The sequence below is a fragment of the Chelonia mydas genome, chromosome 1 (genome assembly GCF_015237465.2).
Source record: "Chelonia mydas isolate rCheMyd1 chromosome 1, rCheMyd1.pri.v2, whole genome shotgun sequence".
NCBI classification, from domain to species: Eukaryota; Metazoa; Chordata; order Testudines; family Cheloniidae; genus Chelonia; species Chelonia mydas.
This window is the reverse complement of record NC_057849.1, coordinates 238,361,387-238,377,107: the sequence shown is the minus strand read 5'-3', so window position 1 is coordinate 238,377,107 and position 15,721 is coordinate 238,361,387. Positions and strand designations below refer to the sequence as shown.

At 42.9% G+C, this 15,721-nt stretch overlaps 1 protein-coding gene across 2 annotated transcripts in view; it reads left to right on the top strand.

Moving 5' to 3' along the window:
- The window catches only part of CACNA1C (calcium voltage-gated channel subunit alpha1 C), a 708,026-nt gene that overhangs the window by 467,468 nt on the left and 224,837 nt on the right, over positions 1-15,721 (top strand). For both annotated transcript variants that reach the window (XM_043540183.1, XM_043540181.1), the window contains exon 7: positions 5,083-5,267. In XM_043540183.1, the coding sequence (XP_043396118.1) occupies positions 5,083-5,267 (185 nt within the window). The remainder of the gene's footprint in view (positions 1-5,082; positions 5,268-15,721) is intronic.

Below are 15,721 nucleotides of genomic sequence, written 5' to 3'. Positions count from 1 at the left end.
TTTTTGAGATGGGTGACCACATCTGCACACCGTATTCAAGATGTGGGCGTACCATGGATTTATATAGAGGCAATATGACATTTTCTGTCTTATATCTATCCCTTTTTAAATGATTCCCAACATTCTGTTCACTTTTTTGACTGCCACTGCACATTGAGTGGATGTTTTCAGAAAACTATCCCCAATGACTCCAAGATCTCTTTCTTGAATGGTAACAGCTAATTTAGACCCCATCATTTTATATGTATAATTGGGATTATGTTTTCCAATGTGCATTACTTTGCATTTATCAACACTGAATTTCATCTGCCATTTTGTTGCCCAGTCACCCTGTTTTGTGAGATCCTTTTGTAGCTCTTCGCAGTCTGCTTGGGACTTAACTATCTTGAGTAGTTTTGTATCATCTGCAAATTTTGTCACCTCACCGTTTACCCCTTTTTCCAGATCATTTATGAATATGTTGAATAGTACTGGTTCCGATACAGACCCTGGGGGGACACCACTATTTACAGCTCTCCATTCTGAAAACTGACCATTTATTGCGTCCTTTGTTTCCTATCTTTTAACCAGTTAACAAAGGATGGGAATAAATGGTCAGTTTTCAGAATGGAGAGGGTATCAAATGCTACTATTATGATCTGGTACTGTTTAAACATCCAGCAGGCAGTATCTGTGCACTGGTATGTATATGACAACAAAAGGTGTAGAGCAATGATGAATTTGGCCCTGATAGTGCAGGGAGGTACTTGGGTGCTGCTGATTTACCAGCTAGAAGAAAGCAAAAACTCTAAGGTTTTGCTCCAAGATGCTGTGCTGGGTTTAGACACTTTCACAATTTCCTTTGCACTATTTTGGGAATTTCGTGATTGATGTGTGTGTGTTTGTGTGATGCTGGTGTGAGTGGCCCTATAGACAGCTCTGGAACCAAAAAGAACAGTTTGCTACGGTATTTGTCTAATTTAGACATTTATATATCACCACTCACTGCTGAGCTAAGTGGAAACTTGAGTTTCCTACACTCTGATTTTTGCAATTGTTTTAATGGGATTTTCCAGGTTTAGAAGGATCTAAAGTCAACCATCACCAGCTAACACATTTTTAAACATGACTGTCTTTGTCCAAACTGAGGGCAAAATGATGGTAACACCCTTATAGTTAAAATGTTTTAGTGAACATGTTTTCTGCCACAATGCATTTTTCCGATGTAGGCCATGCCTGTGAGGCTGCATTAGGGAAGTGTGAAGTGCCCATTCTGAAAATGTGTCTGTAAGCTGCTGCCTATGGCTGCGAAAACAATGGATTTTTTCTTCAATGGCACGTTAAAAAAATTTTTTAAATTAGTTTTGGGTCAAACCAAAAACAATTTTTTTCAAAATTTCTGACACATCAAAAAGTAAAAAAAAAAATGTTTTGGGTCAACCAAAAGCTTCATTTTGATTTTGAGCTTTTAATAAAAATTTAAATTAAACTAAAGGAAATTTTAAAACAAAAAGTCATTTCAAATTGAAGCATCTCATTTCAGGAATGTTGATAGGAAGAAAATATTTTGATTTTTTTCAGAATTTTTTTTAGGTTTTTTTTTTTTTTAACCAAAGCAATCTGACTAAATTCATGAAAAGTTTCAGTATTGACAAATCTGCATTTTTTACTGGAAAAAGCTTTCAGGCCAAAAATTTTGCCCAGCTCTACTTCTGTGCCCAAAGAAGAGAACATGTAGCCTTTGGCATTTAAGGCTTTGGTATTTAAGTTTGCACAATTTTTCTGTTTACTTTATCAGAAAAATCTGCAGATGCCTTTAAACCAGGGGTGGGCAAACTATGGCCCTCGAGCCGCATCTGGCCCTTCAGACATTTTAATCTGTCCCTCAAGCTCCTGCCAGGAAGTGTGGTCTAGGGCTTTCCCCACTCTGCACAGCTCCCGGAAACAGCAACACGTCCCCCCTCTGGCTTCTATGCGTAGGGACAGCCAGGGGGCTCCTCATGCTGTCCCCACCCCAAGCATCGCCCCCGCAGCTCCCATTGGCTGAGAATCAAGGCCGATAGGAGCTGCAGGGGCAGTGTCTGTGGACGGGGAAGTGCGCAGAGCTGCCTGGCTGCAACTCTGCATAGGAGCCGGCGAGGGGACATGCCGATGCTTCTGGGAGCTGCTTGAGGTAAGTGTTGTCCGGAGCCTGGACCCCTGACCCTCTCCAGTGCCCCAAACCCCTGCCCCATCCCTGATCCCCCCCCCAACTCTCCGAACTCCTCAGTCCCACCCTCCTGCATCCCAGAGCCCCCCCGCCAGCTGCAGCCCTCACTCCCCCCACCCGCACCCCAACCCCCTACCCCAGCACGGAGCCCCCTCCCGCACCCTGAACTCATTTCTGGCCCCACCCCAGAGCCCGCACCCCCAGCTGGAGCCCTCACCCCTCCTGCACTCCAACCCCCAATTTTGTGAGCATTCATGGCCCGCCATACAATTTTCGTACCCAGATGTGGTCCTCGGGCCAAAAAGTTTGCCCACCCCCACTTTAAACAGTTCAGCAGAGGGATATTTGTCCACAAACATACAATGTAATTAGAAATACAGCCAAAGAAAAACAAATGAAGATGAAGGAATGAACTGAACAGAAACATCCCTTTGTATTTTCCTTATGCGAGCCAGTTCCTTCCTCCTTCTCTGTTTTCCATGTTGATTCCTCACCAGAATTGGGTTGTTTCCTTGGTCATTCTCTTTAAGCCTCATCTCTTCTCTAAGTCCTCATCCTTCAGAGTCCTTGTGGACCTGTGAGTCAAGGAAGCAGAAGCTATGCTTGTTAGGGCATCTTTATGGGCTTCACCATCACTGGCTTGTCATGTTAGAGTGTGCGTCAAGGAGCACTGCACCAAAAGCAGTTGCTGGAGGCATTCTGTTTGTGAAGGAGAGAGAGAGAGAGAGAGTAGGCTGATTGCCTCCAGAGGACCAAGTTGCAAGAGTGTGACCAAGCAGCAATATTAAAGACACCCTCTACACAGAGACACAAGTGAGAGGGAAGGACCAGCAGCCTACATGCGAATATTTTCCAAGTGAGGCTTTCCCAACATAATGTAACTTTCACTGAATTAGAACATTTAAATGAATTTAGCACTGTTGAAAGGTGCCTGAGTGCCAGCACTGGAGATAGAGTTCTCTAGCTCTCCACAAAACACATACAATATGGGGAGCAAAAATGGAAACTCCTTCTACTCTGCCCCGTAAACAGGACTCAACTTTGATATGGAGAAACCAGCTATAACGGTGAGAGTTTAGCTCAGTCTCCACAGCCCATCCAGTCATTGGCCTTTCTATTGAGACTTCCAGCAGAGTTGTCAATTCCTGATGAGTGTGGTGGTGCTTTTTCATGTGGATGTTTGCCATTTGCAGCTGGGCTGAGACCTCCAGTTCATTTCCCATTGACTAAAGCAATAAGACAGTAATGACTTTCTCACCAGCAGACTGAGTTGGATTTGAGTCAGCAACATAGAGTTGAACAACTCACCTATTCTATAACGACTCCAGGCCCCAAATATACAATACTGTAAACTTTAATAACTACTATCATGGCAGAGGAGTTTCTAATCTATGATCAGCCCTTCCCTTTTCTCTCTCAGGATGTATCTGTGGTTAGAAAGGAAGTTATTCTGAAAGTAAAAATGAATTAATGAGAGGAATCCTGCACACGAAATCCATCAGGAAATGCCTCCTAAGAAAATCCAGTAGACTGTCACTCACACATCTACGCATCTGCTGTTTATCATTTGATTTATTTGACCTGAGCATCAGTGGTCACCGTGAGATGCTGGGTACTAATGACTCTATCTCAGTCACGATCATATAACAAGAAAATATCATACAGAGGGAAATTGCCACAAGAGTTCTTTAGTTTCTACCTTCTTATAAGGTCAGCAAATTTCAATTGCTGGAAAATGTACTAGAACTGTAATGACCTGCCATGGATTTTTACGCTCTGTTAATATATATATATATAATCTTTCTCTATGGTAACTACTGAAGAGGCACCTCATTCTGATCTTCCTACTCCTGATGTACTTTGGCGTAAACACTACCAGAACTTTTGGAAATCTCACAAGAACAAGCTGTCTCATGAAAAAGATAGTAGCAACAAACAAAATAGATAGAAACAAACAAAATAACCCCCCACATATCTATTTTAAATGTAGGGCCTTATCTTGCAGTCCTCATTCAGGCAAAGCTCCCACTGCTTTCAATGGTAGCTTTGCCTGAATAAGGACAGCAGGACTGTACTCTTACTGATCAATCACTCTCATTACGTATTACTATGGTCCCAATATTAGTATTTGTGTTTATTTGTATGTATTAAAATGTTTTTCATGGGCTTTTTTTTAATGCACTGGAGAGTTGAAACAGATGTGTAGCTTGGGTCCTTAATTTTACAAATTGGGAGAAACCCCAAACCTATATAGAATAGGCAGGTGGTTAATCAGAAGTTATGGTCCTGCAGAGCTTCTGAGCATCAGAGGACCTGTGGATAACGTTCTGCAAAGCTTCTGAGCTCCAGAAATGCATCACAGCAGTTTAACATTAGTCCAGCATCCCTTAGCAGCTCCATAGCACTGAAGCCTGAAGCTTGGTTCCTTTGAGGTAAGGTGTTCCACAGGAAGAGAGCTTCAGACAGTTCAGTGCTAGGGGACATAAGTGACCTTAAGTTAACCCAGACTGTCCGTGAATATGGAAATGGAAAATCATAGTTGCAGTGTGCACACCAAAGAAATGCAACTGATGTAACCTAGCATCTCCTCATGTATGAGTGCACTCTTTCTTGTTTCTGGAAGGTTGTGTATTGAAAAACGTAAATGACAATTTTGATTGTCATAATTGGTAACTTGTCTATCTTTTGCAAAATAAAAAAGCCAAACCAAAAAATGCACCGGCGCCTGGTTAAAACCAATACAGTTTTTGGTGGTGCCTTCAAATAATGTGTCAAATGCACTGCAAAAGTCTGGTCTCAAAAGCAAGTATCCTTCTTTTGCCTTTCCAGTGACTCATGCAGTACTTAATAATTCTCTCATTCTTGTTTTCCCATCATTTATGATACACCTGCAGAAGAGGACCCCTCTCCTTGTGCTCCTCAATCAGCGCATGGACGGCAGTGTCAGAATGGCACTGTGTGCAAAGCAGGATGGGAGGGGCCCAAGCATGGCATTACCAATTTCGACAACTTTGCCTTTGCCATGTTAACTGTGTTTCAGTGCATCACTATGGAGGGCTGGACAGATGTCCTTTACTGGGTACGTATCCGAAAATGACCAATCCCTGGGACCAATAGTGCTGTCCTGCCATGCTGAGAATATGGGGCTCTGGCTTGGTCTTTATTTTGCTCACTGGTTATGTGTGGTAATGGGAGGGTTAATAATATATGGCTTTAATTAATTTAGTGTGTCAATGGGATGACATGGAAGCTGTTAGCTGTCATATTTTTTAAAATTTAAATGTGAACTTTCTATTATATTAAAATGTTAAAAGATGGCAGGTGGCATTTTGGTTTGAGAATTTGCAATGTACCTTTGTTGAGCTGGGTGTCATTGAGTGACCCTCCCGATGTGTCAGCTATCTCATACCAATCCAAATTACTAATGCAGCAATATTTCTAATGAGCAAAGATAACCATGTAGTGGCATTGCTGTTAACAAAGGCACTAGAATGAAAAGACCCATGGATTTCATCGGGAAGTTCAGAAAATCCTTCTAGATCTGCACTCTAATCCTAATTATGAACATCATCCTGACCCTAATTCTTACCCTGATCCTAATTCTGATATTGACCTAGATAATGACCTGAATTTTTATCTTAATCATGACCTAAATTCTATGTTTAATCTTGATGTTAACCTTAAAATTAACTATCATCCTCACCGTAGTCCTAACCTGGAGACTTGCATTCAGCTTTCTTTGGCTTTTATAGGTCCCATAGTGTAATTCCTGTTATGTTTGGGAACCCGGTAAAAGCATAGTAGTCCCACAAGAGTTAAAATAAGAATTGATCTTTCATTATAAACTGGACCTACCTGGGCTCCTGAACTATGCTGCTGTCTTGAACTTCTGCAGGGTTGCAGCATGGTTCAGGAACATGCTTAAAACATGATTTAGTCCTGACTATATTGTTAGAGTCTGGATTATAACTATGTTTAGAGACCTCCGGTTCCCCCAGTATGATAGGAATTTCAGTGTAAATAGAACCTGAGGCTCAGTGCATAGTAGAATTTACACAAGAATATTCTAAGGAAAATAGGGAAAAGATCTGGACTGGGGCAAGCTTGTGCTGTTAATCAACACCCCCATCTCCCTTTAAACTTGATCCTGAAACTGCACTCCACCTGCCACTGGATTAGAGTTTAAAATATTTCTCTTTGAAGATTTAGAGTGTCTACAGTATATCCATTGCACACGGACGGGACTCACACAGATAATGATGGTCTTTTTACCCTTTTAAATTTAGATTAACCTTGTGATGCCAGTTCCCTCCTAGTGACTAAGATAAGAGGCAGAGATGAAAATATTTGAGAGCAATCTGGGTCTTGTGAAATGAAAATTAGATTTACTTGAAACAAGAGTATACATTAATAAAAACAGTGAAGAAAAAACTAAAACCAGAAAAGAAACCAGGCAAAATTTCTCAGTATTTGATACAAAGAGTATATCTGTCTGTCATATTTCAATAGTATCCATCACTATAGTATCTGAGAGCTGTATCTCTGTGTATTCAAGGGAGACTTATGGGCTATTCAGTTGAGAGAATCCAAAGCAAGGTGAATAAGACAATCAATAATAAATAGTGATGCACTTGTGGCATTGTACACTGTTAATTCATATGAAATGAATCCCCAAAATTATCATTATTTTCTCTAACGGTAGGTTTTACAATAGACCATCCCCGAGTCTCTACGCTCTTGGGTCCCTGCATCATTCACATGACAGGGTATGAAACACTTGGGATACAATCATCAGTTCTTATTCACCTAATATTAGGAGCCAAAAGCATATAGCTACCGATAAATGCTCTTCTACTGTGATTACTACAGATTGTTTCATTTTTCATGGATTCCCTAGAGCAACCTAGCTTTTGGCTGTTGGGTTTTGGTTTGGTTTGAGCTACTTTCTGAAGTTATTTTTTCCTTTCATACAGTACAGTATATCGAGGCCTCAAATTATAATGAATTGTTGAGTATTAGTTTTTCCGCACAACCCTGGAGCTCTTAGTCTTCAGGGTGTGGATATATAGAACACTTGCTTTGGAAGGAAAAAAATATGTTCTTCTTGTTCTCAGTTCTAAATTATTCCTAGACAAAAAATCTTAATTAAGCTCGGTGATAGGGTCTTCTGTGGCCGGGCAGCCTAGTGGCTAGATCAATGGTCTTTCAGTCTGTAAGGCCCGAGGCCGTAGCAGGGGGACCCAGACCCTCCCTCTCTACTGGGTCCCATCCCAGGGCCCTGTATAGATCAACCCCTAAACAGGGGTAATGGGGTCTCTCATCCTAGCAGGGAGTTAAGCCCCACTTCCCCGGGCTACTTCCTACCATTCTCTTCAGTTTGGGGCATGGCCCCACTAGTCCAGTTGCCCCAAGTGCGGGGGCTTATTTGCAGCCTCCCCTTGGCAGGGAGCCCTTACTTGCCTCAAGTAGCTGCTCTGACTGGCAGATTTCTGAGCTGTCCCTTCGGGCAGGCAGAGAGCTCCTGCTTCCTCGCCAGTCAGCTCCCAACTGAGCCTGGCTCCCTTCTTTTCTCTACCCCCCGTCCCATCCAGGTCTGGCATTGGCCGCAGGTGTAGCGGAGCTGGGCTAGCTGCACCCAAAGGTTTTCTTTAACCCCTGCTGTGCCAGATGGCCGTTTCTCTGCTCCCTCACAAGCTGGAATTAAGGTTGTAAATATAGTATCAATAACAAAAGGGTAAAATCTCTGTAACTAAAAAATAATCCACACCATCAACTTCTGAAAGCCAGGTAATGCAAAGTTCAGGTTACACTTTAGAAAAAACACTAGGAAAAAGACACCAGAAATGATGGACATTTAGGGCTAAGGTGATTCAAAGAATCTTAACTGTGCCCTTGTATCCACACCACGGTTTGACTTTGTCATGTTATATAGATACATTGGCCACCATTAAAAAGTCTGTGTTTGTCAACAGTTGCCATATAGTAGTATCTGAGATGCCATGATTATTTCGCGCTACTTAGAAAAGTGGTATTTGTTTAGCAAAAGCTAACTTTCAATGTTGACTACTGTACACATCTATGACAAGTGTTATAGCTATAATAGTTAGCGTGTTGAAACCCTATAAACATTGACATTTCAACCGTGTCTGCAGATGTCTTAAAAAACATGCACGGGTTTATGCAGTAGAGTATACAAAGCCGAAGAGCAAGGTATACTGTCTTTAAGATACCTACAGCAACATGGAGACTTAACATTCTGAATAGTAAAGAGTTAACAGGGTTCCAAAATTTCCAACCCTCTGGAATGAGTGAAGTATTTTAGGAAGTGGCATAGGATATGGGTAGGTCTTGCCAATTTAAGTACTCAGAGTGAAATCCTGGTTCTATTGAAGTCAATGGAAGAATTCCCATTGACTTCAATAGTGTTAGGACTTTCCCCCCTCACTTTTTAAAATCCTGGCCTTAATCTCTCAATGCTCCACATGCAGTCACATGCACAAGACCTGGACCCATAAGAGCGTATTTGGGGATGGGATCTATTGTAATAACTATCTTCTGAGCACAGGAATTACAGGTAGGGAATTTGCTTTGCTCTCCCTTCAAATCTGAAAAGGAAAGTATCTGTCCTTAAACTCAGTAGATCAAGTCAGAAGCCTTTGAGCGGAATTAGTTGGTTGGAAATGTTCAGTCAATTGAGCAATTTCCTTGACTGAACATTGCTAAGTGCCTTGTAATATTCAGTTCTGCTTCCCCCTTCCCCTCCACTAAGGACAGATACTGAGCACACACAATTCTTATTAAAATCAATGGGAGTTGAGGATGCTCAAACACCTCTCAGAATCAGGTGCTGAAAGAACAGCGAACCACTTAGGAAAACTTTTGAAGTCTGACTGTCTGTCTGTCTAGAGTCTTATGACAGACCCAACAACACCCTGGTACCAGAGTGTAGTTATTTGCCAATTTCCTGTTCAATCAGGATAAAATTTTCACAAGTGACCTAGGAGCTTAAGTCCAATTGGCTTTTCATTAAACTTACACTTCTAAGACACTTTATTGCAGATTTTAACCTCATTCTCTCCTGCATCCTCTCTCACACTCGCTGTTTTTCTCATCTTCAGTGAAGCCTATCCCTTCCATCTCACAAGATTGTTTCCCTGCCTATAACCTGCCTGCCCATGAAAAGTGTCAGAGGCATTTAAATCAGCAAACTTTCATTCCATAGCATGTTTTTTTAAAGTAATGTCAATAAAATCAATAAGCTTTCTAAGCTCCTCTCTCACCCAGTGGATAGTGTGTGCAAATAGGTTGGCTTCCTTTGAATTTTTAGAAAAAATGATGCCCCTCCTTAGTTTTAACATTACTTTATTTGCTATTGTTGTTGTTGTTATTATTATTTATTATTTTATTATTTTATTTTATTAATTTACTGTTGTCCAAATTCTGCATGCAAGACAGTGAGGTTGCACAGGCTGTAAATCTGAGCAGAACTGTGCCCAGTAAGCACCAAATGCCTTCTGCATCCTTCATGCAGAAAATGCTACCCCAGCACTGTCACTTGGGTGGCAATGTCCAGCAAAAATTCTGCTGCCTCCTTAAATAACATTTAAAGCCCTAAGAAATATTAACAGTCCCCTATCTTTAAAAGTAGAATTGCTGAGGCCTTCTGTTGGAAAACAGCATTCCATGTGGAGTTTGCTTGTGACTTTCTGAACTTGGTGAAGTTGTCCTAGCAAGAGAGACAATGAAGGGGCCTTATGATTACAAATAAGACCACATAGGAAATTGATAGTTTAAATATTCCAAATAAATAGTTCATAATACAAATCCAGAGAAGCACTGAACACCCACAGCTCCCTCTGACTTCAACGGGGGTGGTGAATACTCAACACCTTTCAGAATAGACTCTGACTGTGAGGTTAACTCAAGTTAGGGTGACCAGACATCCCGTTTTTAAAGGGACAGTCCCTTATTTAAGCCCTCTTGCAGGTGTCCCGACTTTTTCTTAAAAACAGGCAAATTGTTCCGTATTTTCTGTCTCTCTCTCTCCCACCCCCACCCCATCAGTACTGGTGGATCCTGCTGCTGGCCAGATCCCTGCTCGCCAGCCTCCCGCCCACCAACGGTGAGTGGGGGGGTCCAGTGGCCGACAATGGGGGTGGGTATGCAAGGCTGGTAGCAGGGCTAGCCGCTCCCCCTGCTGGTCCATCAGCGCAGCTCCCACTGCATGCCAGCTCTCAGCCAACAAGGCCCTGCCCCCGTCCCATTTCCGGCTGGTACTGGCTGTGCTCTGTGAGCTGCGGTGGCTGGTGAGGTGCCAGGCGAGGGCTGGTTACATGTTGCCTCTGCTGCCCACCAATCGGCCCTTTACATGCTCCCCCTCTCACTGTCCTCTCCCTGCTTTGCCCCTTTGCCTCCCCACAAGCCCCGCTGCTCCTCCATATTCCCCCCTCCCCCGGCAGGGCACATCCCACTCCCAGAGCTGTGCGGAGAACCAGCCCCTGGTCAGAGCACTCAGCTCACTAACAGTCTGGCTGGCAGGCTTCTTCCTTCCCCAACTGCCTCTGGCTGGCCCAGCACCGCAGGAAAGTCCAAGACCCTCCCGCCCTGGGGGTTGGCCAGGAGGAGCCAAGCCCTGCATGTGCCAAAGCCCTGCACAGTGCTGGCATGGGAAGCCTCTCCACCCCTCAGCTAAGCTCTGGAGTGGGGTGAGGAGAGCGATTTCCAGCCTGTTCATGCAGGCTCCACAGCAGCACCCCAGGCAGGGGGCTTAGTACCCTCTTCACCTGCCACCCGCCCCCCTCCCTGGGTCCTGCCCCCAGGGAGCACGGGGCTGAAGCCCCTGCAGTCAGGTTCCCTGGGCCCTGGTGCACAATGCATCCTTAGAGCGTAACCCCTTCCTTCCCATGCTGTAGCCAGGGGACAGGATGTGGCTGGGTTATGTCATTGGCCAGGGGCAGCCTGGAGGTGTTAGCTGCCTTTTGACACTTTGTGAGCAGGGAGGGTCAGTCAGTCACACCCCCCCAGCCCCGTGAGAGAGGTGTATGGGAGTGTGTGTATGTCACCTCTCCCTGTGTGAACCCTACAACCTTAAAGATAAGAAGGTAAATAAAAAGAATCCAACTATGCAGTATTTCTTTTTAACAGGGACTCAGTGAACTTGATGTTAATTTGAATGTTTGTACTGCATAGTTCTGATTGACATTGAACTTGCTTAAAAACGAGTACCTGTATTCAGGGACATATGGGAAATATGGTCACCCTACTATTTATTATTATTACTAAGCATAATATATGCAAAGAGGCCCCAATTTAGCAAGGACTTAAGCACATGTTTAATTTTAAGTCCCATTGAAGCCAATAAGTCTGAAGCACGTGCCCAAATTAAGCATGTGATCAGGTGCTTTGTTGAATGGGGATAGACTGTTGAACCAGGGCCACAGTGATTTCTAGCTTAGCTCCAGCTTACAGTAGTACATCTCCTACATTGGCTGAGCCAGATGGAGGTGGTTCATTTTTTTGGTTTACATTGTAGAACTTCTCCCTATGAACTATGGAGGTTTGAGTCTTAGATGTATTAACATTCTGGACACCCAAAGTATCCCAGCCACTGAATCATAGACTTGAGTTGGAAGGAATCGCTAGTGGTCATACTGTTTCCTGTTTATCAGGACAAGATTGACCTTATCATTCCCATATCCCCTCTGAACAGATGAGTGTCTAGTCTTGGCAGCTCATTCCATTGCCTAAACTGATTTTATGAGGTTTTAAAGTAGGGACAAGTCTGACCAAATCCCATTCAGAACACCACTGAATTTTAGGAACATTTAGAAGAAGACGAGATCTAAATGTTACAGATTGCGCCCCCTCTTTCTTTTAAAGTAAATCTCTGCTGTAGCTCTTTATTTCTTGTACTCTGTTTGACTAATGGGAATAATTAATCTCTGTCTACTTTATAACATCCCATTTAAGTATTTGTAGACATTTATCACGTCTCCTCCCAATCTTTCTCCAGACTGAACAGATCCAGTTCTCCTAACAGGGCTTACTTTTAATTATTTTTAGCAGTTTTGTTGCTCTCCTTTAGGGGAGGTGTCTCTTACCAGTTAATATGCTATAGACTAAGGCTAATATCTAGAATTGGTGTTAAACTTTGTATACGGTCTGCCCCTTCCAGCTTGAGCTATGGGACACACTGCATGTAGACTGCCGTGTGCAGCTTTAGGCCTGGTTTGCACTGAAAAGTTACATCAACGTTGGTCACCGGTGTGAAAAAAACACATCCCTGACCAACGTAGCTATACCAACAAAACCTCCAGTGTAGACATAGCTAGGTCAGTGTAAGAGGGCTTCCTATCTTCAATCAGGTGTTCCTACACTGAAAGATAACCCCCTTCTGTCACTGTAGACTGTGTCTAAACTATGGGGCTATGCAGACATAGTCTCTGTGGTATAGACATACTCTTAATTCTGGAAGTCTGGCTCTCCATTATGCTGCACCTAGAGGTATCATATCCACTAGTGCAAAGTGAGTGCAGAGTGGGTGTGAAATGCTACCAAATCGGGATGATTGCACCCACTTTGCAGTGGTGCAATGACTACTTACGGTGCAGAGTAATGGGGAATTAGGCCCTGGGATGATCTGCATGCAGTCTGGTTCTTGCAGCTTGAATTCTAGGATCAAGCAGAATGACCACTTTTAAAAAGAGCCATTCAGCCTACCTCAGTGAAGAGGGATTTGTTTTGTTTCCCATAATTCATGCAACATTTCTGAATTCTTGGCCAAAATCTCTGAAAACATGACATTGCAAGGGCAGTTTGCACCGGGGCTCTGACTATAAAGTAATAGTTGTAAAGTAAAGAAGGGCAGGTTTTGCGTGAATATAATTAGAGATGGACATGAGCTAGAACACTCGATCTGAACCCTCCTGGACTTTAGGCAAAATCAATGTTTCAGACCATCTGTCTAAGAGGGACCTGAACTGGAATGCAGGATTTCAACCCCCTCAAATTTAAGAGGACCAAACTTCATAGGTTGGCCCATCCCTACACAGAAGAAGAAAACACTCTAAGAGCAGTAATACAATGGAACAACCACCAAGACAGCACAATGAGTTTGAATCAGTGGAAATGTTCAAAAGTGAGTTAGATGACCCATCCCGGGGTATCATGCGCTAGATGCAGCAGGTTAGTTGTGCTGTCTTAACAGGCCCCTTCCAGCACCAATGTCTATGAATCTATGAAATCATACTTCTGAAATGATTCAGTAAATGAGCTTGAAACCAGAGCTCACAGTCACCCTGGAAACTCCTATCAGGAAATCAAATTGGGGAAGAAACCAAGCAATGGATATAATTTACTTTGCTGACAGCCTTGACGTGCTTTGTGAGCTTTTCTCATCCCTCCACAGCCTGGTGAAGCCCGATGAGGAAGATGTGGTGAGGAGTACAGTGATATTGCCATAAAGTGGAAAATGTTAAATGCAGAACTGCAACCCCCAATTTTCACCAGCTGTGTTGTGCTTTCTAACCCTTTATTCTTACAGCGTTCAGGCTTGAATTAGTAAGGCTTTCTGCACAAGGGAATGATCTGATTCTCAGAATATACCTCTCTCTGTTTCCACAGCATTTATTTTTTCCAGAAAGTGCTGGATTTTTATTGCGGGGTTTTATGATCATGTTGACAGGATATGGCACGGAGGTGAAAAATAACAAAAAAAATAAATAAATAAATTAGAGCACAAGCAAACGGTCTCACTGATCACAAAGGTTATTCCACTTTCATCTGCTGTAACAATGCCATACAGTGGGGTGCCCACATGTTGTGGTACTGAGGGGCCACAACATTGACTTGTCAGAAGAGTAATGGCCAAGCTTACAATTTATGGCCCAAGCAATAAATCTGTTTTTCACAAACAAATGCATATGCAACCATAACAGTTGCTTGTACTTCTGTCTTCCTTGAGCGATTAATAGGAATGGCTTGTTGTTTTACTCCTACAGCAAAAACCTGGCCTCCATACAAAGAGGGTGCACTTTAAGACTCCAGGTTTCATGTGACCCTCAAGCCTCACTTTGGGCACCCCTCCTGAATATGTTAAGAGGCTCTCTGTTTAGGATAAGCTTCTTTCTTGGATATTTATGGGTTGGTGTTAATGGAGTGCCTCTGCCCAATGCTCCTGCTTGTGAAGGACTTCTTTAATAGCCCTGTTTTTCTCTTGCCCTTCTTTACCCCTCTTTCTTCCTTCGCTCTTCCTCAAACTCTCACCTAATGATGGCTTTTTCTCTACCGTAGAGACCTTCCTGTCCCTCAGCTTCTTCCCAAAGCTGGAAAATTGAGAGCTTACCTGGTGGGACAAATATTTCAAAAGTTACAAGAGATTTTGGGTGCAACAATTTGTGGGTTCCCAACTTGAGAGTGGCCAGATTTCCAGAAGACAGATACTCAATACTTTTTGAAAAATCAGGCAAGTCAAGTTGGGCATCCAAAAATTGAAGCCCCTGAAGTCATGGTCACTTTTGGAAATGTTGTCTTTGGTCCATCTGCCAGCAGCTGGTCCATCCGCCAGCCCTATGACTATGAGGTAGATATGTTGTTTGTTAGATGTCCCCAGAAATTGAAGCTCTAGAAATAGATGATATAATTGTTTGATTTGTTTCCAGTCTAATTTTGTTTTAATGAGTTGCTTTCCAATTCTGGTCTCAGTTACATGTATGCCAATCTCATTGAGTTTGATTGGAACTTCACTCATCCACTGACGACCGAGTTGGTCCCTTAGGATTGGCTCCTGCATTTCTCATAGAGGCAGAGTCCATTGATTTCAGTGGGAGTTCTGCCTGCAGGAAGACGTGAGGATGAAATGCTCTGTGATCTCTTATGAGTGAGTGGCAGAAAGCTGCACACTTTGGGGTGACTGAGCCACTGGTAATGGGGAACCAGAGACAGGCTTGATATAAAGACAGGAGGAGCCTGGAAATGAGAAAGGGAATGAGATGCCACTGGAATTCAAGACCCAACAGAGTGAGAAGTTATTATGAAACAATGACATCCCGGGGATGTTAACTTTTGAGAGCTATTGTTCTGTTACTCATAACATGAATGATTCTTCCATTAGGGCCATAATAGAAATCAGACTTTCATTTACTGCAGAGATTTTCCTTTCAGGTGGGTATTTTAGTACCTTTTGTTGCTAATAATGCACACGAGCATAGCAGGAGATTCAGCCTTGTCTATAGCGGTTGCAATCACAAGTTTAAGTGTGGCTTTGTTGGAAATGTTGTAGCAGTTGCATTGCATTCAAGAGCTCTGATTATGGTTTCCTCAGTAAAAGTCTAGCAGTTGTATTATGTTAATGACGAGTTAGTAGGATAATCAGTGAAATGTGTAGTACCTGTACGTTATGAGCTGTGAGTTAGCTTTCATCAGTACAAGTCTAGATATTGTATGTTGTATTTGTGAACTGTGAGAATAATTTGTGAACTGTCATCAATAGAAGGTGGTCCGTGTTTATGAAATGTGAATATGGCTTCATCGTCT